The sequence below is a fragment of the Ambystoma mexicanum genome, chromosome 9 (genome assembly GCF_040938575.1).
Source record: "Ambystoma mexicanum isolate Mex_15411 chromosome 9, UKY_AmexF1_1, whole genome shotgun sequence".
In the NCBI taxonomy this organism is placed as follows: domain Eukaryota; kingdom Metazoa; phylum Chordata; class Amphibia; order Caudata; family Ambystomatidae; genus Ambystoma; species Ambystoma mexicanum.
This window is the reverse complement of record NC_090931.1, coordinates 228,771,708-228,799,130: the sequence shown is the minus strand read 5'-3', so window position 1 is coordinate 228,799,130 and position 27,423 is coordinate 228,771,708. Positions and strand designations below refer to the sequence as shown.

At 45.0% G+C, this 27,423-nt stretch overlaps 1 protein-coding gene across 3 annotated transcripts in view; it reads left to right on the top strand.

Moving 5' to 3' along the window:
• Positions 1–26,666, top strand: part of LOC138487895 (NXPE family member 1-like) — an 852,485-nt gene extending 825,819 nt beyond the window's left edge. For all 3 annotated transcript variants that reach the window (XM_069614518.1, XM_069614519.1, XM_069614520.1), the window contains one exon: positions 25,947–26,666. In XM_069614518.1, coding sequence (XP_069470619.1) covers positions 25,947–26,482 — 536 coding nt within the window. In that variant the 3' untranslated portion in view covers positions 26,483–26,666. The remainder of the gene's footprint in view (positions 1–25,946) is intronic.
• Positions 26,667–27,423: the final 757 nt, after the last annotated feature.

Sequence of the window (27,423 nt, the reverse complement as noted above, 5' to 3'; positions counted from 1 at the left end):
ACTTCTCAGAAAATGCCGCCACTTGGATCAGATCCTTCCTGGATAATAGATCAATGCGCGTGTTCTCCCCACTTGCGGCCGCACCACCCGCTCCGGTCTCTTGTGGTGTGCCTCAAGGGTCCTGTGTCTCGCCCACGTTATATAACGTGTTTACCAAACCCCTTTTTGATATTTTGGACCATTTGGGCGTCACGTATACCAATTACGCTGACGACACACAGATACTAATCCCCATCACAGGAGACTACACAACTGACTCCCTTGCCATCAACGCCATCTACCAGGTCATCCAAGCGTGGATGGCCCAACACGGCCTCTGCCTAAATGATGAAAAGACAGAGCTCCTCATTCTTGGTTCACCACAAAAACTCACTAAACTTGACCCTGCCTTCAAGTCTTTCACCATTGATGGGAACACCATCCCGATTGCTAAGGACACGAAAACCCTAGGGATTTACATCGACTCAACCCTATCCTTGACTAGACAATCCAACGCAGTCTCATCTGCAGCAGCGCATACTTGCAAGCTCATCACCGCCTGTCGCCCGTTCCTAACCACTGCCAACTGCGTAACCTTGGCCAGGACCCTTGTACTATCCAAGGTCGACTACTGTAATGCCCTCTATCTAGGTACTAATCTCCGCAACTTAAACAAGCTACAAATTGTCCAAAACAATGCGATCAGAGCGGCCCTTAACATTCCTAGGCGCCAGCATATATCTGACACCAGGCGCAACCTGCACTGGCTCTCTATCCCACAGCGCATCTCCTTGAAGTCCTTGGCTCTCACACACAAATGCCTCCACAACCAAGCCCCTCGCTACCTGGCAAACAGATTCTCTTTCCACAATTCCACCAGACCTCGCAGAGCGGCCCAAGCCAACTGCCTTGACATCCCGCGTTTTAATCTCCAAAGATCTGGTGGAACCAGCTTCCCCATCCTGGCAGCCAAACTTTGGAACTCACTCCCCAATGACCTTAGAGCAGAACCTTCCTTCCTGAAATTCAAATACCTTACCAAAGCTTGGCTATCCGCCCAAGACTGCTAACACCAGCTTACTGCCCTACTTGCACTTTGACCTACTCTGCATCCCTTATTAACTATCCTGTAAATCACTGCCTTATCGATATTCATTTGAATGTATATTTTGTAAATTTTGTAAATCTTCCTGTAATAATCCTGTAATACTCTGTCACATTGCCTTGTCATGCTTTCATCTTGTTGTAACTAAGTTAAGCGCCCGGTTGCCCCTGGGCCTGGTGCGCTATAGAAATAAATAAAATACAAAATACAAATACAAGGTGTTGCCCTTCAGCCTGAACTCGGCCACTCGTGTCTTCACGGAGTTCATGAACGCAGTCCTGGGCCTTCTACGCTTGGAGTGCCATCATTTGTACCCTTATTTAGATGACTGGCTGGTGAGCCTCCAGCTCCACCTGGTGGCCAATTGGGATCAGGAGATGGGGTCTAAGTTGGGCAGGATCCCAATACCGCCACTCCTACTGCCTGATCTTCGCTGGTGGATAAATGATGGCGATGTTTCAGTGGGAGCCCCCTTCACTCGGCCGGAGCCTACCCTGGTGGTGATGACAGACTCCTCTCTTTCGGGCTGGAAAGCTACTCTGTACGGCTATGTGATTCATGGCGCATGGTTCAGGACGGAAGCCCTCCTGCATATCAATCTGCCCGAACTCAGGGCAGTGGGCTTAGTCCTCAAGTTGTTTTTCCCCCTCATCAGGGACAGGCCTGTTCTGGTCAAAATGGCCAATTCTAATATAATGCTTTACCTGAAGAAGCAGGGTGGCACCCGTTCTCCCCCCCTTCCTCTGCATGAAGTCGGTATTGATATGGGAATGGGCCCTGACGGAGGGTGTTTGGATTTCAACAGTCCACCTCCTCGGGGACAGCAATGCAGACGCGGACCAACTGAGCTGCTTGGGGTTCAACGCCTATGAATGGGAGTTTCACACTGACTCTGTGCACCCCTGTTCCAGCAATGAGGGTTCACAAACCTGGATTTGTTTGCATCCCCTCTGAATTCTAAGTACCCCCAGTTTGCTCCATGGGCGGAATGGGGTCAGGGATCTCTGGGAGACACCTTCCAGATCTATTGGCACAGACACAGGTGTTATGCATTCCCGCCCACCCCTCTGCTCCAACAGGCCCTCCGCACGTTCCGGGCTTCAGTGGGTTGCAGCCTCATCCTGATTGCCCCCCACTGTCCTTCGAGACCCTGGTTTTCCGATCTGCTGCAGTTGTGCTCCAACGGTCCTGTCAACCTTCCGATCTCCAGCAGGGGCTTCCTGACGCAGCAGGGCGGGGCAGTGGAACATCCGGAACCCGGCCCAGCTGGCCCTTGGAGTCTGATCCCTGACCAGCAGAGGCTTCAGCATGCTTAATTTCTGAATGACAACTGGGACATCATTCAGCAGGCCAGGAGGCCCTCGACTTTGTTCCAGTATAAGAGAAAATGGACTAGGTTCTGCCATTGTCCTCTGAATGACATACTGCCTTTTGCAGTACACCTGTCTCACTCTGGAGTCCAGCTGGGTACTTTCCGCACTTACTTGGCAGCCATTGGGGCTTACAAGAATTCCCCTATGTGTTTTCGGCCGCCAACCCGGTGGTTAAGGCCCACCTTAAGGGGTTGTCTAGGCTTTTTCCTTCAGTGCATAGGCCGCATCCCGGTCTATGATCTCAATCTGGTTCTTGTAGCTTTGCAGCGCAACCACTTCAATCCGATGACCTCTGTGGACATCCACTTGGTGACACTAAACACAGTTCTACTGGTGGCGCTCATCTCTGCTTGCAGGGTTAGTGAGCTGCAGGCGTTGTCTTCGTGCAAGCCCTTCTCCACGTTTCACAACTACAAGATCATCTTGTGCAATCACCAAAGCACTTGAGCAAGGTGATCTCACTATTTGTTCTGAATCAAGAGATCTGCCTGCCGGTGTCCTTCCCGAACCCTCAGTCAGAGGCAGAGAGGGCCCTACATTCCTTGGACCTCAAGAGGGTCCTCAAGTTTTATCTCTCTTGCAAAAAATCCTTTAGGAAGTCCAAGGCATTGTTTGTGACTTTGCAGGCTCCTCACTCTCATGCTTCCAAGGCTTCTATCGCCGATTGGCTGGCTCAGGCCATTTCAGAGGCATAGACGGCCATGAGAGGACTCATGCCCATGCGCTCAGAGCTAAGGCCACAGCTGTCGTATTTCGGACACATGCTTCTTGGGATTTCATGCACAAGGAGGCTACTTGGGCCACCCCGTCGGCTTTCTGTAAGCACTACGAACTGGAGACTAGCTCCTGATGCGATGCAGAGTTTGGTCAGGCGGTTCTGAAGAACATTTTTGCCTCGTCCTAGATATGAGGCAGGTTATCACAGTTCCACCCTATGTTCTTGTTTGGTGGAATCACCCACAAGGATGGAGGAGAGGGGAAGGGACGTATGAGTAATTAAAGATACCGTAGTGACTAGAGTATGCATAGTCCCATTTCCTCCATACGCCCCCCACCCACCTTCCTCCACTAGGATGCCAAGGGCTAATATGTACCAAGAGTAGCAAGGTATCTAAGCATCCAATGTGTTGAAAGGGGACTGAGATGAGGTGCCGGAGGGCGAGGGCTTGGCAAGGCATTTCCACGCCCGAGGCCACGCCCCGCAGCCTATACTAAATTTAAAGGGGAAGCTCAATTTTTCTCTGCCAAGGGTTCCGGTACCGTCCCCATGTTGGGGGATGGTAGGCAGAATTATATGCAGTACCCTTTGGGAACACCACACACAATTAAGTCTACAAGTGGCAGTACAAATTCACCTTTGGTACAAGCCTGTACTACATAGTAAAGTGGTAGCGATGGCTGAGCAGCCAGACTTATCTCAAGAGCAAGTGAGCAGTATCAATAGTTACACAAAGGACATCAATTACTATGATTCAAGCAAACACTGACTCAAGGTTTCTGGGTAGAAGAATATATATATATATATATATTTACACATCAGTTGTATAACATTTCACTAAATTAAAGCAGTTTAAAAATCACACTCTTAATACACCACACCACTGTCTGACTGACATGAATCAGGAAGACTGGAGGGTCCTGCACTGACCAGGGAAGAAACCAGCAGCAGAGCAAAGCAACAAATAAAAGTTGCGCTCCTTAAAACCCAAGCAGAGTCCAACCTTCCTGGCTATCTGGCCCACTGTAGCACTGTACAGCGAATTCGACCAGAGGAGGGAGTCCTGGCTTGCAGTTTGGGTGAACTGGTTGGTCCCACCAGCTCAGGGGAAGAAGATTCCTGGAGGATCTTCTCTGTCGTTGGAGTTTGGAGATTCGGACCTGCAGCAGGGCTTCACCGGGCGGTTCAGTCGTGGTAGGAGTCCTCTTCTGTCAGCTCCTCATCGTTTCTTTCGCTCCAGTGGCGACTCTGCCTTTCCAGACCCAGAGACCTGCTTTTTATGCAGTTTTCCCACATTCACACAGCCTGGCTGTTAATCACACAGCAGGGTGGCTGTCCTGGCGGACAGTCACCTAGCCAATCAAACAGGAGTGCGACTTGGGTTACCAATGGAACCCATGGCAGGCGTCCTAAAACCCCTCCCTCACATCCTGCCTACCCAGACTTTCAGACGCCTAAGGAGGGCGTCTGTGTAGAAGACTGCAAAGAGACGGTGAACAAAGGAACCAAACCTGGGTTGGCGCACAGAGAAAAACACAAGAAAGGCATTTTCAAAGAGAAATGGCGACTAAACCCACACGGAACCGTATAAAAACTTATATGGTCTAGTTTGAGGCTACCAATATACCCTAAATATACCAAGATTATTTAAGATAACCGCGGTAGGAAAGATAGGGTAGTTACCACTGACACCAGCCAAGTCTTGATGAAAAGGGAGCGAAACAATGCTCCAAGAGAAACAAGCGAAAAGGGGTAGGTATTAACCCTTTCCAGTACTCCATGTAAAATGGTTTGTACTGGGTCTGTGGATTTTAAAAGACTAATAAAGTCAATGGTAACTTTAAATGTTCTGTGAGACAGTAGTCAGTCCCAGAAAATGGAGTCTGAGTTGGTAAGTCTAAAAGACAACCCTGTGTCACTGCACTGAAGCTGCTGTGTAACACACAGTAAAAGATGATGCTTATTGAGTAGGTGCGGCTCCATAGTCTATGAACATAAAAATGTTAAACACACACACCAAAACACATGTATGAGTGTAAAAAAGGCTCACACTCTTACCAGATGAAAAAAATAACTCCTAGAAATCCAGCAAAGCTGCTGAGGAACTCAGTAGGTAAGGGAAATTTGCCATTCTGAAGAATTCTCCCTAACTGGGGACACCCACAAGGATGTAGGAAAGGGAACTCTAGTCACTACAGTGAGTAACTTTAATTTCTCCTCTATAACCAATCACTGTCCTATGGGCCATACTGCCCCCATCAAATGACAGTCTTCTCCATAGGCTCCACCACTGGTGGCCATCTTCAGATTTTTACTGCACGTTTCAGTTTTGGGAGTCCTCTCATCTTGCTCTTTGAGTATTTTGCTCTATTCGGTACATTTGTTATTTCTTTCTCTGATACTTTTCATCATCAACCGTCGGTCCACTACCGGCAGCGGGGATCTGCTTTCATTGCCAGTTCATCACTTCAAGTTTCGGAAGGCCCAGGTTTAGGCCTACTTTGCACCTCGACGATGTCTGAGGAGAAGAGGAGCCTTTTCAAACTCTACACAAAATGTGGACTGCAGAACATCTACATCGAGGATTGGCACCTCAAGTATCTATATTGCCTACATCCAGACAACCATAACGAGCAAGGATACAAGATTTGCAGCGGATTTCCGACGAAGACAAAGGACCTTTATCGCAGGTTTGCAGCGTGACTCAAGTTGGGGAAGGCCTCGACTCGTCCTCCCGGTGCAGTCATGCCTCTTCCAAAACTGGCCGGTTCCATGAGCGTGCTCCCTCTGAAAAGAGGTTGACGTTCTTTGCAGATGCCTCTTCCCAGCGGATCCAAAAGAAGGCTAAGCACTATGTTGCTGATCCCACTAGGGTCGCTGCAGCTGCAGTACCCAGTTAGGGAAGGACCTATTCCCTGTCTCCATCTACGTCCATGGTTAGCCTACCAGTTGACGTGTGCCTTTGCGTGCGGAGGTCCCTGATCATTTTGAAGCACAGGTCCTCTTCAAAGGACAAGACTGTGAAGGAGAGGCCCAGGACCACATCAATGACTGCTTTGTCATCCAAGACCTGTCCTTCGTCTGCGACTGCTTCATCTTCCAAGATGACTACTTCATTAACGGATGCCCCATTGACGACCACAACCCTGTCAACTACCTCACCCGTGTCCACCTCATTGACGGTCCTGTCAACTACTCAGTCGACAATCACCACCAAGTTATTTCAGCGAGGAGGAACCCTGCGACGACCGTGGTTTCTATGATCGCTACGATGGCGACTCCTGCCTCTGTGGCCTCTGGCTGCTGCGACAGAACCGACCACGACAGCCATGCAGGCGCCTCCCAGAACTCAGGTAACCATCATCGTATCCTTCCTGAAAGATTCACGTAGGTTGAGGGAGCTGCTGCCCCAATGGACTTTCTTCACTGGCCTGTGAAGATGTCCCCACGAGTGCTGGTAGAGTCGACAAGGAGGACGAGCACTTGCCAGAGGACTACCCTGATCACGTAAGAGGCCTCAGTCCCATGTCCCAGGAGGGATCTACAGTGGAGCCGGATAAGCCATCTGCCCCACCGAAAGGCATTTCAGTGTGAATCCATTGCCGGCTGATCCACTTGCACCCCATCCGGTGCCCAGGAACATTTCTTTGGACATTCTTACGACACTCCACACCTTGGTGTCAGTGATACAGCAATGACTGGACTGGGCCAGCCACAAGAGCAGCCGGCAGAGTCCTCCTAGGCCGAGTCCCCCTAGGCCGAGGCTTAAGCCGGGCCCTGCTGGGCCGATGGACCCATAAGGGCCAAAGCGTCAACCGACGCACCGCGGCCGCCCCACCAGCCTTTGACTCCAGTGGTGGAGGAACCGAGACTGTTACTGATAGAGACATTACTGCAACTCATACTGACAAGTATGATGACTGTCCCAGCAGACGGGGAGCCGTTGGGTGCCAATAAGCCCGCCAGAGCCTTGCAACCATATGAGGTTGGCTCTTTCCACACCATGATTTCGAGGGCCTCCGCTCTCATCAGTTTGTTACCGGAGGATAAAGGGAAAGAGCGGTTTCTCTTCCAATGACAGGATTCCTCAGGGAAGGCAGTCAAGCCAATCCCTCTGCTGGACGATGTCTGGGAGGAAGATTTGGCTCTGATGAAGATGCCGAGTATGGAACCCTCAAAGAGAGACATCCTGGAAATGAAGTACAGAGTCCCAGACTCGGCTCCCAGGTGCTAGAGATCGCAACCTTGTCCAGACTCTGTGGTGTCTGCCACCACCAGGAAGCACTCATCTTCCATGGCGCCTTCTGACCAAGATGGGAAAAGTCTTGATGTTGGTGGGCAAGCGCATCATTTACACCGTGGCCTCAACGGTCAAAGCTGCCAATGCCCGGGCCATCCTGTTTCGCTACAACAGGGAGCTCTGTTATAAGCTCTGGCCCATTCTGGACTTCCTGCTGGAGGACAAGAAGGTTGAGGCGCTGGCCCTGTTCCAGGACGGTGAGGTGTACTTGGACCACGCCTTCACAGTGGCTTTGGACATCCATGACAGTGCAAGCCATCAAGTCGCTGTGTGGCATGATGTCCTTATGCATCCACCGCGTTCCATTTTGCAGGCTCCAGATGGGACTTCTTTAAGAGTTACTGGATGCGCGGTGGCTACAAGTCACGGGCTTTTGGACGGAAAAGATTGTCCTCAACCAGGAGTTCCGGCAAGCTCTATGATGGTGGGTAGTACACCCGCACCTGGCACAAGGAGTTCAATTTCAGATCACACCGTACCAGGCCATGGTTACTGTTAGGAAAGATTTCTCTTTACTGCACCTATCCTTCTATTTTAATGAACCCCCAAACGTTTTGCTTTTATTTTTGATCCTGACCTGTACTTTTTACAGTCCAGTGAAGCCTCAAACTCCACTACACTGTCTTTTGCTCGTCTGTTATGGGCAAAATGACATGGCCTTCAGGCTGTCAGTACTGGGAAACATAGTTTCCCTTAGTCTAGTTACTTTGCTACTACTTTTTGTGATTTTTTTTTCACTTGTGGTAATCTTTTATCATCGTACAATGCATCTCACCATGTAGTACAATGGGGTGCACTTTTGTTTTTGCACTAGACTAGTTTCTGGTTACCCTAGGTGTGCAAAAATGGACAGGCTGGTGGCAGCAGTGACATTTTACAATTTGTTTGTGCTTTTTGTTTTAGCCTTGCCGCGTTTGGCTACTAACTGTGGTTTGGATGAGTGGATTGATGTATGTGGTATGGATGTGGATGAATGCATTTAATAGTATGAATTTTATGAAATTTTGATGTTTTTAAATTTATTCCTGCTATGTTAAGTAAATAATTGCCTGAGTGCGGATTAAATTGTGATTAAACTCACACCAGATTATATGTATTAGATATAATAAAACCCTTAATACAGTATTTTTCAAATTGTATCCTCTGGATTTTTCTTTCTGAGATGAATTATTGTGCTAATACCCTAATCTAGAGAGTGGGGTTCCCTGTGCCTTTCAGATACTCTATTGACCAAACATGGCCATGCCCCGAGGTTTTTCGCTTGTCCTTTGGCCATCTAATCTTTTTTAGCCTTCTTCTTGGCCTGTCAGGCCAGGAAAATCCTTATATGAACTTCCAGTGCCTGGGAAAGCAGAGGCTTTTGGTGGGCTACTGGAGGGCCATGTGGGTTTGCTGGCAGAATGTGATCTGAGACTGTCTGGTCCCAATCCACAAACCTGGTTTCAATGTGTCTGAGTGTTATGCATGAGTGTTCCGGCCAGTGGTCCTGATTGGACCACTGCTTGGGTGTTTGTGGGGATAGGTCTTCTATTGGCTAGTGGGAGTTTCAGCTCTTACCTGGCTTTTGAGATGGGAAGAGGACCCCTGCACCCACTCTAGAGAGATCCTGGAGAGGCTTGAAGGTGCCAAGACTCCTGTCTAGCTGTGAGACCCGTAAGGAGACAAGAGATCCGTCTGAAGGAGGCCTGGTGACCAACTTCTGCTGCTGTCCTCCAAGAGCCTTGCCTTGCTGTTGATCTTCAGCAGTCCTTTGAGGGGACTGCGACCTGTGGAGTGGAGGGAACATCCATTCCTGTCGTCTGCTCGGTACCCTGTGAAGAAGAGCCTTCGGAAGTGCCCCACGACTGCCCTGTTGCTGACAACTCTGAGTTTGGGCTACCTTGCTGCCAGTGTCGCTGTTCCGTGTTGAGGCCTGGGACTTGGGGGATCCTTAGCTTGACCTCCAAGACTTACCTCAGCGAAATGTCAGAGGCCTAGCATTAGGGGGACCCGAGATAGGAGGGAAAGTCTGACCGCTACAATGAGTCCCTTTGCGTTGCCTGCTGCAGTGACCACCGAGAGTCCTTGTACCAGCCAAAGACACCGACTGGAGATCTGCTTGAATCTGCAAACCCTGTGAATCAGAGACTGAGGCTGATGGTGGGAAAAGCGACCTCAGACCCTCTATTGACCTGCCAAGTCCTGTGAAGAATCATCAGAGTATGGGGGTGAGTTACAGTGGTTCTTAAACTGCCCCTACTAACTTTTCTAAAACATTTACAATATTTTGGCTTTGCCATTGCGTGCTCGTGCATGCCTTCCGGAAGTTGGGGACACTTTTGTTAGTTAGAATAACTTGTCCTCTAACCCTTCAAATCATTCACTGGACCCCGAGGCCCTACCTTCATTTTTTCCTGCGTTACAAACTGTGTCAGAACATTTCCTGAACTTTTGGGCATAAGACCCCAGACAACTTAGGGAAGGACTTTTGAAGCTAAGGCTAATTCTCTGTGAACCTGTAGTGCATACACTAATCTACGCTTTCCATTGAAGGGGTTTGATCTGTATTATGCCCTACTCTAGTGACTGTATATATGTATTCTATTATTATTGCTGTGTGGTACTTCTACCAGTTAGTAGTCATTTTTCATAGTGCTGCTTGGCCATAAATAAATAACTGTATTTTTATGCATACTGTCTAAGTGTAATTTGTGAGTCCCGTAGTGTGTACTCATTGTGGTCCATTTAAAAGATCACCACCTCTTGAGACTTAGCCTAGACCTCTCATCACTGATACCTTGAGCTGGTTTGGCTACAGCTCCCAGAGTTGTCCCTGTCACAATATAGGTTGGCCTTCTATATATCTGTCCCCTAGGCCAGAGTATAGAAAGTCAGTCCTAACAGTCACCACGGATGCCTCCCTGGAAGGGTGGGTGGACCACACCGGACAGTCACATGCCAAAGGCATCTGGCTCCCAGTGGGAAAGGATCTCCACATCAATGTCCTGGAGCTACAGGCAGTCTTCTGGGCCCTCAAATAATTCCTGCCTCAACTGCGGGGGAAGGTGGTGAGAATCTTCACAGACAACAAAACCACCATGCTCTACATCTGAAATAGGGGGGATGCGCACCCTGGTGTGCCTCTGGGGGCCCTGGGCCTTTCTTCAGGACATGTTCCTTGTCCCATTCCACCTGGCAGGCACCAAAAACACCATTGCAGACTCGTTCAGCAGGGAGCTGTGGTCATTCCACGAGTGGGAGCTTCATCAGGATCAACTATTCCTTTTCTGCCACAAATGGGGTCAACTGAGGAATGACCTCTTTGCAACGGCGGCCAACTCCAAGTGCCAGAGGTTCGCCAGCAGGTTTCCTCAGCCGAGGTGCCTGGGGGATGTCTTCTCATTCCCGTGGGAGGGGCTCTTCCTGTACACCTTCCCTCTGATTCTGCTCCTGCTATGTATGATCAGCACACTCATGCAGTATCATTGCAGGGGTATACTCATCACTCCGGCATGGCCGCAGTAGATCTGGGACCCGGACCTGCTACGTCTGTCAGTGGCCTGGCTCACTCCTCCATCAAGATGCATCAGGCTGCCATATCCCGTTATTACAAGGCACCTGGTAAGCCCTCCCTGTGGTCACATAGACTCATCAAGAAGATCCTTAAAGGCCTCTTTACGACTTTCCCACCAGTGAAGGCTCCTGCTTGGGAGCTCGACATTGTTTTGACTAAGCTCATGGGGTCCCAAGCAGCTGTACTTGTCCTTTCACACTGCGAGCATGGTGTTGCGAAACTCACCCCTCCTTTATGTCTAAGGTTGCTTCAGAATTCCACCTCAACAAGCCTTTGGTTATGCTAGTCTTCTTCCCGAATCCTTCTATTCCGCTGTAAAGTATGTTGCATTCACTGGATGTTGTGTTAAGGATTTCATTCAGGCACACACCCAGGTTTCGCCTAGCATGTAGAGCGCAATGAAACACTTATTTTTTTGTGTCTATAAGTTCAATATTCTGAATGATATACCACTCATATCACACCCTTCTCAAAATACCCCCCAGGTCACAGTGTACCAGGAATCACGCTTGTTTGTAAAGGTAAATATTTATTTAATATTCAAATCACGCATACATTTATTATATATATATACATATATTATATATATATAAGTATATATATATATACATATAACAGATGATTTAGCCAACAAATTGCGCTCTGCCTCATTACTGAGCTGGTGCTACCGGGCTAGAGCAGGCAATGCTCAATATATGTCAAACAAAGGCTAAAGGTGCTGAAGAGAAGAAAAGGTCCACCACAAACACCTACCAAAAAATGCCCAAGCACACAAGACTTCAAAGTGTGTTCTAAAATTTCATTTATTTATCCAAAAAGAGTGAACATAGCATAAAAAGCATACATAGCAATACCTAGGCAGACCAGGTGTCATGCAGCACTCACCCACAGCGGGTGGAAAACGCCACGCGTTCCGCTCGACTCGCGAGCTTCCTCAGGCTTGTTATAAATCCAAATGTTAGTTTCCTCGTGTTTTTAAACCCTTGCAAGGAAGGTGATTGGGTCTGCCATGCTGTGCAGCGCGCGTAACGTGAAAAAAATGTTAGCAGTTAATTGGTTAGAACTCTATGGTTTTAGTGGTAACAAATTCGCCATTGTTCAATGTGTAAATACATAGTTACCCACCATTGTGAGTCACCTAATCCCCCATTAATATGCTAAGTGTATGCCCGCTGAACATTTAAACTTGATAGCCCTTCACCTCCTATTGCTTAGCAAAATGTTAAAAAAAATGACCAGGAGTTAAAGCGCCAGTGCGCCTGTTTAATATATTGCTGCGCCGTGATAGAAAAAAATATCTTCACGGCGCTGCTATCTTTCCGCTAGTGGCGTAAAGTGCCCTAAAACAAATGTATGCAGCTGCTGCCCTAGAACCACAACGCCCGCTATCGCACAGTAAAATGAGCTTTCAAGTGAATGCCTACATTGAATGTAGTGAGTGCAATACATCAAAATCTAGGACATAGTTACCTCCCAGCATGAAGTCTAATGGGGCGCATAAAAAACATATATGTATACATTTTACTGCAAATACTAAAATATATCTAGAAAATATTTCATACAAGTTATTAATGTATAAAACGACTGGATAACCTTTACCAGTATTAACATATATATATATATATATATAAATAAATATATGTGAAAAGATATGTCACATATGGTTAAAAGCTTGTGATTTCTGCTAAACCATGGCCCTATTTAGATTAACACGATAGATAAAATGCAATGCATATACTAAAGTGACAGGATAGGTCTAATTGCCAAAAGAGGAAGTAAACTAAGTTGACCCTGAAAAGGAAAAAATCCTCTACCCAAGACGCATGATGTGCTCTAGTTACTAAAGATAAGGTTGCACCCTATGCAGAATGGCAGTACAAGTGTATTGCCATATTAAAACAATAGTAGTTTTCACTACACGGAGCGAGCATATGTGGTACAGACAGCATGATTCTCAATGACATATTAAGAAGATGACAATTAGTGAAAAATCACTAAACAGAATAAAGTGCCTAGTGCATAAAAGTGCAATATGAGACAAAAGCTCAAACCTAAATCCCTATTCAGTGCATAGATATGGCTGTATGACATCCAAGTGTCCATACATTTTACAGTATGTTAAATCATATGATACACACAGCCAATACACGGGGGAGTCCACTTAGTTAGGCCTCATAACTATAGACAATAATCTATGAACTAGTGATAATCTTATATGCGGAATGTGAGGATGAATGGACATACCAAGGTGTATTGGTTGACATAAAGTCCCACCTGGATTTCAGTGTTTAATTTCTCATTCATGTAGGAACACATACATCTCTGAGTCTATGTTTAGACCATTGGGTTTCAAAGTATCATATTTGCATATGGGCTTGGGTTCTAGTTGACGTAACTTAAGTTCTCTATTGCCAAGTCTTTTATGTTATGGTATATGGGCTAGTCCCTGGAAACTCATTTCTTTTACATTTTTGTTGTGTTGTTCAGCAAAGTGTGTTGCCAGTGGATAAGTTTGATCTCCATTTTTTATAGCCCTGTAATGTTGTAAAATGCGCAATTTAAGCGGGCCTATTGTTGATCCTATATAATTCAGACCACAACTGCAGGTAATGGCATAAACAACAAACCTAGTCTGGCATGTTATTCTGTGTTTGTGTTTCCATTGTGTGCCATCAACACCGATGAATGGTTTTTTGGATAAAAAATTACACATTTTACATTTACAACATTTTTTGAAACCCATGTTGTTCTCTCCTAAGAGCCAGCTTGGCGATTCATTCTTAGTCGCTACCATACTTGGCGCCAAGATATTTTTTATTGTGGGGGCTCTGCGGAAGTTAACACTAGGTCTTGTCCTAAGGACCTTGCACAAATCTCTATCGGTGGTCAAAATGTTCCAGTGTTTCTGCATTATGGCTTTCATCTGTTGCGCTTGTTGGTTGTAGCCTGTTATGAACCTAATCATCTCATCTTTAAGTTTGATTTTGGGCTCAAAAAGACTGCTTCTAGGAAGCTTGTCTGCTATTTCAAAGCATTCTGTCACCGTACTTTTAGAGTATGCTTACAAACCTTCTGCCGATATTTTTGGCTTCTTCCTGGAAGTCTTTCTCCTGACTACATACACGTTTGGCTCTCAAGAATTCTCCATATGGTATGGTTTTCTTGAGTGATGTGGGGTGATGACTATTGGCATGGAGGGTAGAGTTGGAACTAGTTTCCTTTCTATAGAGTGTAGATTTTATCTTGTTTTCTTCTATTTTAAACAACACATCTAAAAAGACCAATTAATTTCTACTGACAGTACTGCTCAATTCCAGATTATATGGCTTGGAATTCAAGACGGAGATGTATTTCTCTAATTCATTTTCAGTACCATCCCATATTAGGAACAAATTGTTGATAAAACGATAACACATCACTATGTGTTTGGTGAAGTCTTCCATCTCTTCACTCCATGCCACTGTCGTTTCCCACCATCCCATATACAGATTTGCATAGGTAGGTGCCATGCATGACCTCATGGCTGTACCTTGTGTTTGTCTATAGATAGCATTATCATACAGGAAGTAATTGTGTTCCAAGCAGAATTTCAACATATCTAATAGCATGAGATTGTGTTGACGGTAACTCACAGATCTACTCGCTAGAAAGTGCTTACATGCATTTAACCCATACTGATGATGTATCGAAGTGTAAAGTGAGACTACATCTAGAGAGACCAAAAGAAAGTTAGATTCCCAATTGACATCATTAAGCTTTGTTAGCAAGTGGGAAGTGTCTCGTATATATGAGTTCAAGCTCAATACAAAGTGTTGGAGAAAGTGATCTAAAAATCTCAAAGTGTTCTCCAATAGACTGCCTATCGGGGATACAATAGGACGTTCAGGAGGGTCAATAAGACTCTTATGGATTTTTGGATTAAAGTAGATGAGGGGAGTAATGGGATGGACGTTCTTCAAATAGAAATATTCATCCTCATTTATTAGATGCTGCTCAATCCATTTATGTAACAGAGGGTGGAATTCCTGATTGGTGATTGTAAGGATTGATTTGTCGGCTTTTTCGTAGCATGATGTGTTACTCAGTTGTCTGCTGGCTTCCTTGTTATAACTGATACTGTCTATGATTACTATACTACCACCTTTATCCGATGGTCGAATGACAATATTATGATCTTTACGCAGCGTTTCCAAGGCGCTGAATTGCGAAGCTTTCAGATTCTTGAGTTTCGTAGCATTAGAATTGAGGGTTGACAAGTCTTTCAAATCCTTAATCACCAGTTTCTCAAAGATATCAATTGGACTGCATTCAATGTTAGGACAAAAGACTGATTTGGGTCTAAAGTTGCTGAAACAGCGCACATTAGAATTGATTCCAAACTGTTCAGCCAATGCATCACTGTTTACGGTATCTGTATATTTAATGCTGGGATCAGTGTTCCCTTGTAGTTCATCTAAACAGAGCAGAGTGCCCAAATCTCTCTCTAACAGGATTGATGCAGTTTCTTTATCTTGGTCTTTTTTATATCTGGTATCCCCAACTTGTGTTGCATACAATTTGTATAAAATTTGGTCAATTTCAGTTTACGTGTAAATTTGAAAAGATCTATCCTGGCAGATGTATAATCATAGGCGTTGGTGGGGCTGTATGACAGACCTAGTAGCAGGACTGACTCTTCTGTTTGAGTGAGAGTCCTTGTTGAAATAGAAGAAAACAAGATAAAATCTACACTCTATAGAAAGGAAACTAGTTCCAACTCTACCCTCCATACCAATAGTCATCACCCCACATCACTCAAGAAATCCATACCATATGGAGAATTCTTGAGAGCCAAACGTGTATGTAGTCAGGAGAAAGACTTCCAGGAAGAAGCCAAAAATATCGACAGAAGGTTTGTAAGCATACTCTAAAAGTACGGTGACAGAATGCTTTGAAATAGCAGACAAGCTTCCTAGAAGCAGTCTTTTTGAGCCCAAAATCAAACTTAAAGATGAGATGATTAGGTTCATAACAGGCTACAACCAACAAGCCCAACAGATGAAAGCCATAATGCAGAAACACTGGAACATTTTGACCACCGATAGAGATTTGTGCAAAGTCCTTAGGACAAGACCTAGTGTTACCTTCCGCAGAGCCCCCACAATAAAAAATATCTTGGCGCCAAGTATGGTAGTGACTAAGAATGAATCGCCAAGCTGGCTCTTAGGAGAGAACAACATGGGTTTCAAAAAATGTTGTAAATGTAAAATGTGTAATTTTGTATCCAAAAAAACATTAATCGGTGTTGATGGCACACAATGGAAACACAAACACAGAATAACATGCCAGACTAGATTTGTTGTTTATGCCATTACCTGCAGTTGTGGTCTGAATTATATAGGATCAACAATAGGCCCGCTTAAATTGCGCATTTTACAACATTACAAAGCTATAAAAAATGGAGATCAAACTTATCCACTAGCAACACACTTTGCTGAACAACACAACAAAAATGTAAAAGAAATGAGTTTCCAAGGACTAGCCCATATACCACAACATAAAAGACTTGGCAATAGAGAACTTAAGTTACGTCAACTAGAAGCCAAGCTCATATGCAAATATGATACTTTGAAACACAATGGTCTAAACATAGACTCAGAGATGTACGTGTTCCTACATGAATGAGAAATTAAACACTGATATCCAGGTGGGACTTTATGTCAACCAATACACCTTGGTATGTCCATTCATCCTCACATTCTGCGCATATGATTATCACTAGTTCATAGATTATTGTCTATAGTTATGAGGCCTAACTAAGTGGACTCCCCCTTGTATTGGCTGTGTGTAACATATGATTTAACATACTCTAAAATGTATGGACACTTGGATGTCATACAGCCATATCTATGCACTGAATAGGGATTAAGGTTTGAGATTTTGTCTCATATTGCACTTTTATGCACTAGGCACTTTATTCTGTTTAGTGATTTTTCACTAATTGTCATCTTCTTAATATGTCATTGAGAATCATGCTGTCTGTACCACATATGCTCGCTCCGTGTAGTGAAAACTACTATTGTTTTAATATGGCAATACACTGGTACTGCCATTCTGCATAGGGTGCAACCTTATCTTTCGTAACTAGAGCACATCATGCGTCTTGGGTAGAGGATTTTTTTCCTTTTCAGGGTCAACTTAGTTTACTTCCTCTTTTGGCAATTAGACCTATCCTGTCACTTTAGTATATGCATTGCATTTTATCTATCGTGTTAATCTAAATAGGGCCATGGTTTAGCAGAAATCACGAGCTTTTAACCATATGTGACATATCTTTTCACATATATTTATTTATATATATATATGTTAATACTGGTAAAGGTTATCCAGTCGTTTTATACATTAATAACTTGTATGAAATCTTTTCTAGATATGTTTTAGCATTTGCAGTAAAATGTATACATATATGTTTTTTATTCGCCCCATTACACTTCAGGCTGGGAGGTAACTATGTCCTAGATTTTGATGTATTGCACTCACTACATTCAATGTAGGCTTTCACTTGAAAGCTCATTTTACTGTGCGAGAGCGGGCGTTGTGGTTCTAGGGCAGCATCTGCATACATTTGTTTTAGGGCACTTTACGCCACTAGCGGAAAGATAGCAGCGCCGTGAAGATATTTTTTTCTATCACGGCGCAGCAATATATTAAACAGGCGCACTGGCGCTTTAACTCGTGGTCATTTCTTTTAACATTTTGCTAAGCAAGAGGAGGTGAAGGGCTGTCAAGTTTATATGTTCAGCGGGCATACACTTAGCATATTAATGGGGAATTAGGTGACTCACAATGGTGGGTAACTATGTATTTACACATTGAACAATGGCGAATTTGTTGCCATTAGAACCATAGAGTTCTAACCAATTAACTGCTAACATTTTTTCACGTTACGCGCGCTGCACAGCTGGGCAGACCCAATCACCTTCCTTGCAAGGGTATAAAAACACGTGGAAACTAACATTTGGATTTATAACAAGCCTGAGGAAGCTCGCGAGTCGAGCGGAACACGTGGCGTTTTCCACCCGCTGTGGGTGAGTGCTGCATGACACCTGGTCTGCCTAGGTATTGCTATGTATGCTTTTTATGCTATGTTCACTCTTTTTGGATAAATAAATGAAATTTTAGAACACACTTTGAAGTCTTGTGTGCTTGGGCATTTTTTTGTTTGTGGTGGAGCTTTTCTTCTCTTCAGCACCTTTACCCTTTGTTTGACATATATATATATATGTATATATATATATATAACTATATATATATATATATATATATATATATATATATATATATATATATAGCAGCAATCAACAAGTGGTGACAATACAATTCAGAAAATAAGTAAAGCAATTGAATTCACTTAGGATAATGCAGAATGTAAAACACAGGAAAAAGAACAGTTTTGGTTTGTGAATAGATAGCGTTAAGGTTCATATTTCCCCTCCAAATTACTTCATGGTACAAATGAGCAATCCTACACAAATGTAAGTGATCAGCAGATATTCAGGAATGAAAGACAATGGGGGTCATTCCGAGGTTGGAGGTAATGGAAAAACGATGCCGGTAAAGGATTACCGGCATCGCATACGCCTCCGGCCTATTCTGAACTGGTACACCGCTATTAGCGGTACCTTAATTAACGGTACCTCTAATAGCGGCACGGGCATGCGGCCCATCATACCGGCAATACCGGCATGTCGTAAATCCGAAGAAATCACAAGGTAGGCGGACAAGCAAATACCGGCATCAGGAAGGCGCTCATAGGTGATACCGGCATGCCGGTAATACCGGCATCGCGAACCAACCGGAAAATGCCATGTGCAGTGTTCCCAACTGCCACAGGTGCACACAATCAGCACAGGTGGAGGCAATGGAGTCTGGCCCAGTACAAAAGGAGCACACGGACACACCACACCCCCTCCCACACCAAGATGATTCCAATAGTTGTAGCAATACTGGAGCTGGAGGACATGCTTACATTGCCACACCAGCAACAACAACAGCCGGCACCACAGAGAAGACGCAGGAGAAGGAGGGTGAGACAGGCCCAGCATGCCCCACCAGTGCAGTCAGCGTTACCACGCAGGCTGCCCACAATCGCTCACATCAGAGCCAGTCCTTTCAACCTAACCCCTGAGCAGATCCACACCCTGTACCGTCTGGACCGGGACACCATCACCACCATCGTGGACATGATACACAACGACATTGTCAGCCTCATTGAAATACACACCGCCATCCCCCCTCTACTGAAGCTAGTGTCTGTGCTCCACTTCCTTGCCACAGGCACCTACCAGCACACAGTGGGGCACATGCATGGCATATCACAACCCTTATTTTCTCGCATCCTGATGCCCTCTTCAAGCACTCAAGGGACTACATATCCCTACCATGGACTCCCCCGGAGATTTTTGATACAAAAGTTGGCTTCCGTGCACTGGCAGGCATGCCAAATTGTGTAGGTGCCCTCGACTGCACCCACGTGGAGTTGGTGGTCCCGCATGCCATGGAAGTGGTGTACCGCAACTGCAAGCAATACTGCTCTATCAATGTGCAGATGGTATGCGACACCAGCAAGATCATCACACATTGTTGTGCCCGATATCCTGGATCAACTCATGACTCTATGGTCCAGCGGAGCTCCACGCTACCACGCTTCATGGAGCGACATGCTGGACGACGTGCCTGGCTGCTTGGTAAGTTGCATGACTGGCGCATGGCATTGAAATGGGGGGAGAGATGCACACACCACCATGCTGTCAATGTTGATGTGACTGTACGATGTGCACATCACCGAACACTGTGCCCCAAAGCATCACAAACGGTACATGACACCCAAATCCCATATGACACCTATCACTACATGGCTATTAGTAAACCACCCCACATCCCACAACACGTGCACCACTCATCAGCAGACCTCACCCTCCGTAACACCATCCAGCAACATGCAGTGCATATGCACTATGTTGCTGTCTCCAGCAAATCACCACACAGAACAAGCATCCCTGGGAGTGCATTGAACTGAACCAACAAGGGAATCCACTGTCTGTCACAAGGCCGCCACACCCACAGAATGCTGTATGTCACCATGTGAAAAATCAGCGCTGAATGCCTAATATTGCACAGACTACTGCCAACGCTCCCTGTAAGTAAATCTCACAGAACACAACACATCACAAATTTGACACGAACACAGCTGTATGCGTACAGGATGCATGTGCAACAAGGCGGCAGTGCACACCGTGTATCATCTTGAAGATGCAACCCACACCATTAGATCATGGCACATGACACATTGAGGGCCTGAAAATGGCGTGCATACAACCAGGGACATGTGCATGTGACCAACGATAATCTGCAGGCATGTGTGACTAGTACAGCTGTCCATCATGATTCGACTGACATGTATTTTTTGTTGCCTCCCATGCAGGTGACAGTGGCTATCCCTTGAAGCGTGGCTCCTCACCCCTATCCGAAACCCACAGAACAGGCATGAGCAGGACTAAAAACGTTCCCACACCCGTACTTGTGTGGTCATTGAGCAGACCTTTGGCCTGTTGAAGGCACGATTTTGCTGCCTTAGCTGGTCGGGTGGGGCACTTCGCTACAGGCATGAGAAGGTGGCCAAGATCATCATGACATGTGTCATGCTGCACATAATATGTGTATCCGCCGGAACGTGCCCCTGCCCCCTGACATTGAACTGCTACCACCTGGTAATGATGAAGGGGATGAAGAAGATGTGGCTGGACATCATCGCGGTGCCGATGCACAGGAGGGACGTGCTGTGCGTCAGTCAGTGATTGCACAATATTTCTGACACACATGGCTGCAGAGGGTGACATGATAGTTGGCAGAGGGCAATGGGTGTGGGGGTACATGTACACTATGCACTGTATATGAATAAATGACACATGCGCAATGATGAATGTCTACTAAAGTGCATGGATGGGTGATGCAGGCATACATACGTCGGGGTCACTCATGTTGGGGCAGACGTATGGTATGTGACATGCATATTTGTTGGGGCCTGCAAGCAGTGTGACTTATGCCATTTGCATCTTTGTGTGGTATGTGTCATGTACGGCATTGCCTTGCAGCAGGCCACTGCTTGTGTCTGTGCTGCGTCCGACAAATTTGCTGGGAATGTGTGTGTGTTGGGCCATGGCTTGCCTCTTTGGACAGACATATTGGTGGACTTTCATCAGACTCTGCATTACAGTTTTTTATTAGAACACTCACCTCCATCCGCCGAGCTTGTGGCGCCACACTCCATCTCTCTGACACCTTCTATGCCCTCCATGCCAATCAGGCTAGCACAGATGTCCTCCCATCGGGCCAGCTTTATGGGGGAGCTAGCTCCTCCACCTGTTGCCAGTGCTTGGCTCCTGTTGGCAGAGAGTATGTTGCGTACTCGCAGCCACAAGTCGTCCCACTGCTTCCTGGAGTCTTTTATAGTGCGTGGGGTGTTCCGGACTGCACTTACTTTCTGTGCCACAAGTGCCCAGATCTCTTTCTTGCAGATAATTGTCTCCTTCTTCATGCTCTGGGCAAACACAATGTCAGCATGTTCCTGCAGGGTCTCAGCTAGCATGGCCAGCTCATCTTCATTGAAGCGCTCCTTGCGCTGGCGGGAGGCGCCCTTCTTAACAGCCTTAGGCATTGTGGTATGTTAGAGGATGAGTTTACACGAACAGCAGTATCCAACAGGTCCTGGCTGCTGATGATGGCAATGGATTGTGTTTTTAAAGATGGCCGCCATGATTCTTCCCGTTCCTGTGCGATGACGCTACTTCCGGTTCCGCTTATTCACGGTGACCTAGTGACCGCTATTAGCGGTGGCCGCTAATGCCGCATTGGTTCATGCCGGTTGTGCAATCTGTGCTATACATGATGCCGTTAAGGGCCTTTTTTGGGCCTTTTGCGGCATGGAGGTAATGCCCTTACTGGCATGGCGCAAAGCTTGTTCCCGCGAAGTCGTAATAGCCCTCTATTAGCGGGCTCTTGACTACACAGACAGGCTATTTGTGCCATGCCGGTAAGGACTGTTCCTTACCTCCAACCTCGGAATGAACCCCAATGTCTAGAGTTTGAATGCAATCTTCCCTCCCCAAACAAGAGAGAAAACTGTTTTTGGAAATAGACACTTTTAAACTGACATGTGAAAATGGCTTTGTGAAAGAATGCAAAAGGGTGCAAAAATGCTAAAATTGAAAAAATTCCTAGGAAAGCAACACTAAACAGGTCCTAATACACATGAGCTATAATATAAACAACAGTACACACTTTAGATCATGATGGGATTGAAGAAACGCTTTGAATGGGAAAAAGTCACACCGTTCGATGCGGTTATTGGTTGTGGATGTAGCTAAGGGTCTTAGGTATCAGTGAGAGTTGAAATGTCGTTTCTATCTTTAAAATTGAAGAAGTTATAGAGGTTTTAGTGAGAGGCATTTTTGCAAAATAGGCACGAAAATGAAACAGAAATTTGGTTTTAAAAATGACAGGTTGATTTTATTATACTGTATTAATGATTATGAAAAAGAGGTTGCCACCGGGTAATCTTCACAGTTGTGGCCAACGTAACCCTTCACGTGGTGGATAATCTATTTCTTTCTGATATTTACTTAAGTTACTCAAAATCACTAATGACTTATGGTTTTGTAAAACAGATGAGAGAAAATCAGCGCAAGAATGGTTCTGAAAATACTAGGGTTCTGAACTTAAAGATGGGATGGGTTGAGATTGGGATAAGACAATGCAAATATACTATGGGTCAATGTTCTTCCTATTAATACTTACAGTCCCTTTTCATTACAATTGGACCGTCAGGGTTCTCGTCATGGAATCGGGTCAAGTCTACCGGCAGCAGGGCACCTCTGGCGGGATTGGATCAGCAAGGTGGTTCTGGCCAATTTTGGACTGCACCTCAGACGGGATTTGGATGGCCCCTTCTGGTCACTGGACACGGCAGATTAGCAGGATGCGAGTTTCAGCGGGCAAGCCTTAAGGGTAGCAAGCCAGACTGAATCAGAATTAAATCCCTTCAAGTTTGGGATGGTTGAATTTGGGTCTAGCTAGGAAGAGTTCAGCAATGCTAAAGCCTGGATTCTGCAAAGAAATCTGGAGTAAACTGCAAGATGAAGAGTTCTGGACAAGATGAAGAAGTCAGGAACAAGACGCTGCCCGGAAATCCGGATGTGTTCTGGAAGCAGTGTGTATGTGTGTGGTGAAGCTCCTATATTTATCCTTACAAATGACATCACAAAGGTTATGGTGTGGGCAGAATTTAAAAACACCCCCCCCCCCCCCACGGCTGTGAGTGGCCACAGGCACTTGCCTTGTTTTGGTTGGCAGTCAGAACAGAGCGGTCATCTTTACGATGGGATTTAGGAACTCCGCCATTGATTTTAACCAAAATAAAAAATTATGTCTCCTAATAAAATCGGACAGATACATTGCATATTTGATGGGTTATATTTACATTCAATCCCCATCTCTGTGCGAGCTGTCTTTATCATTCTATAGAATTTTATCAATTTTAATCACAACAGTTTGGATTAATAATTTCTAATTCGGTACATCTCTGGGCGCTTATCACTGGAGCGTGAATATACAATCGTAGGCTTGCAATATTAATAGTTCTGCTACAATGAGGGTTTTTCTGTAAATTTGGTTCCTTAAGTAGTACAGGGTTCATCAATGTCTTCAAAGCAAAAGCCTGAAATTAGGTTAACATCTACCAATTTTCAGATGTATCCTTCTTTAGGTTGCACAGTTAAACAGTTTCAAACTTAAGCACAAATAAAGTTTTAAACATCAAAAAGGACCAGCAGTTTCTTTTTCTCTCCTTTCAACAAACAACAGCTGTCAGATCCCTTTGATCAGGGTGGGGTGTAGAGGGAAGCATCTGCCCATCCCCAGCAGAGGTCAATGCTCAGCCTGTCCTTTGTTCTTAGCTCAGCCAAAAGACGAATGTCTAATGAAGTCTATTGTACTCCATATGCGGGAACCTCCAGCAGGCATTAGCCTTCCTGTAGCAAGTTAATGTCAAACTGAAGTGTCAAACTTTCACAGGCTGGTCGCTGTCCAATCAGAATTAAGCAGTTACTTAACTCCAATACTGGGTTGATTAAATTCAAAATAAAGTATTTTCTTTAACACATATAAAAATAAGCACAGTTTACAAAGGATTTGGACATTCAAAAGAATTAAGCCCTTCACAAACATGCTTTAAATAGGCAAATTTTGCAATTTCACAAGGAAAAAGAAATCCATTTAAACTGGGTTTGACATCTAGTTGTCTTATACAGCTGTCAGGCAGTGAGGCCTGGATTCCTTTGACTGCACTGGAGAATTTGTGATTTCAGCCCACTTTTAATTTCAATAGCTCACTGGGAAAAATGATTGAAATGAGCGCCATAACAGCACTTTGAAGATTGTAATGGATTAAGAAAACTGCATTTTAAAAGCATTTTTGGATTTCAGCCCTTCTGTGGCCTTGCTTCATGTGACAGGTGACAGCACCCACTGGCATTCTCCTGTAGGGAGTTCTGTTTTGACGTCAACTTTGCCTGTGTGTGTCAGGGTGATGCAGCCTTTTTGTGATTTATGAACCATGTGCAGTTTTGCAGATTTGGCACACACAGGGGTTAGTACCTCAATTTTTGCCAGTTTCTCTCCCCCATTGGCAAAGGGATGTAGTAGGGCGCATTTGCATGCGTTGAAATATACCACACTTGCTTGTGCCTTGAGGTTTTATGTGGCAAGCATGACGGACTTTCGGATGACATCTGAACTCTGCGAATTTTGGACTTGTGAATGGTGGGATGGCCCTGTCAAAGGCTTTGATATCCAACTGGCTCTCCGGCTGCGTCATGCACTGACATTATCTGGCCAACAGACCTTTTCCAGACACGCCGAAAGCCCATTCCACCAGAGCCATCACAGCAACAATGTTATTTCCCTCTGGTGTTCCCCTGCTCAACATCTGCAGGGCTGCTACGTGGAGGTCCACCTACACCTGCACAAGATTCTAGTGCATTGTCAGGGGTTCCAGGGAAGAGTCCCAGATCAGCCAAGCCGTGCTACGCAACCTGTTTGTTTGAGGTGACTCTGTTCCAGGAGTAAGTGTTTTGCTTCTGTTGAGCCTTGCCACCTCCCGTGGTTGTGTATATGTAATCGTATTCATGACCACATGAATCCATGCCAGACCCTGTGCTGGAGAAGGAACAATTTACTTACTGTAAGTCCTGTTCTCGAGCATGCGTCTGGCATGGATTCACATACAAAGCCTCCCTCCTTACCCTCTGTAGCTCTTCTTGCTTCATACTTCCACTGTGGGTGCTCTACCAAATCTGAAGATGGCCACCAGGGGTAGAGCTTAGGGAGACAATTGTCATCAGATGGGGGCAGTAAGACTCAGAGCACAGTGATTTATTATAGAGGAGAAATGCAGTTTTTTAGCTAAAGCAAAACTGCTTTTCTTTTTACTGAGGATTCCCATCCTGACGATGGGAAATATTCATGAGCATGTGAATCCATGCCAGACCCATGCTGGAGAACAAGAGTTACAGGTAAGCAACTTGTTCATACTAAACTTACTAATGCTCATTTGGGAGGACCTGGTATTAACCAATGCCCATGCTACAAGGCAATTCTAAGCTGCTGCCTAAGGCTCTGATAGCAGAGGCTTACTGTGAGTAGTGGGGAGCTATTTTGCCCAATAAACATCAAATCTGACCGTATGGCAAGGAAGGGGGAATCAAAATGTCATTGCTTGCTTGCACAAGCCACAGTTGCACTTGCTTTCAACAATTTACTAATGTGGATCCATCAATGGAAGGATATTTTCTTTAAGTGATGCTCTGTTTTGTTTCCACTAGCTCTCAAGTTTTTTGATCTTCATGAAGGTGCACCACACGGGTCCCTACTCGCTCTGGACATCGACACGAATCTCAGAATCCAGTGGAAGAGACATGGCCACCCATTTGTGACAATGAGTTTTTACAACGTAAAAAACCATCGCTATCTGTCTCGTGAAATTGACCTGGTGTCTGGCGATGAACATACTGCCCTCGTTATAACTATTGGACAGCATTTCAGACCCTTTCCAATAACCCTTTTTCTCAGAAGAGCCATCAATGTCCGCAAGGCAGTGCAGCGACTCTTAGTTCGAAGTCCTGACACCAAGGTAATTTTGAAACTAGAAAACACCAGAGAGAAGAACCCAGATGTGGAACGTTTCAGTGACTTTCATGGCTACATGCAGAACCTGGCAATGACTCTCATCTTCCAGGATATGAATGTTGGCGTTATTGATACATGGGACATGACCACAGCATATGGGGAATTCACTGCTCATCCGCCAGTAGAAGTTGTAGCAAATCAAGTTAACATGTTCCTAACGTACATTTGTTAGTGGGTCTCAGTTGAGGAAACAGTTGATACCTTCCCAAAGACCTTGTTGATCTACTGGATAACTGCTGCATCTGCCCAGAATTGCAGATAGTCTTTATATTTGTATTCTTTTTAAATATCACGACCTTGTTTCTTTAATCTGATATAATAATGAAAGCATGAAATAAAAAGAAATTACAATTGTATTGCCTGAAAAAAGAATTGTACTTGGAAGTCAGAACGATTAAGTGGTCTAAGCTCCTCGAAAGATATGTGGAAATTAGTCTTACCTTCGGTGCTGGCAGTAACACATAAGATATTCTTGAGGGTGCAGTGGACTCCCCAAAAAATGCACAACCTGAATCTACTGCTCAACCCGTGCTATTGGAGATTTATTTTGTCTAATACCAGATATCCAACATAGATAAAAGCTAGATGATGCCTGTGCAATGGGGACTGGGAAGCCTCTATATTCAGTGGAAACACTTTGTTAAAGGGACGTTATGGTTACATGTAAAACTGAAAAACCCTTGAAATTCGCCGGTTATGGTAGACTAAGCAACCATAACTCGCATCACCTCCATGCACTGCTAAGACTAACAAAACATAGTACAGGTATGCTTATATTTTTAAAATAAAATGTGTCAACTCTTTCACAAATATATATATATATATATATATAGTTCCTGCTGCTTACCCTATTACCCTATAATAAGCTTCTCAATAAGCACATTCTTTTTTTTACCCACTCTAGCCATTAATTGCAACATTCATTACCTGCTCACATGAAGCAGCAAACAATTAGAATGCTCTGCAATTGAAAATGTTTGTTTTTACAAGCATTTTGATGAAAGTTTAAAAATGCATATGTGCATTTACAGCAGCACCATCCCTTTTTCATAAAAAAGGAAAAGCAGACAAAATAGATTTGTAGACCATTTGTAAGTGGTACTTAGTGTGTGC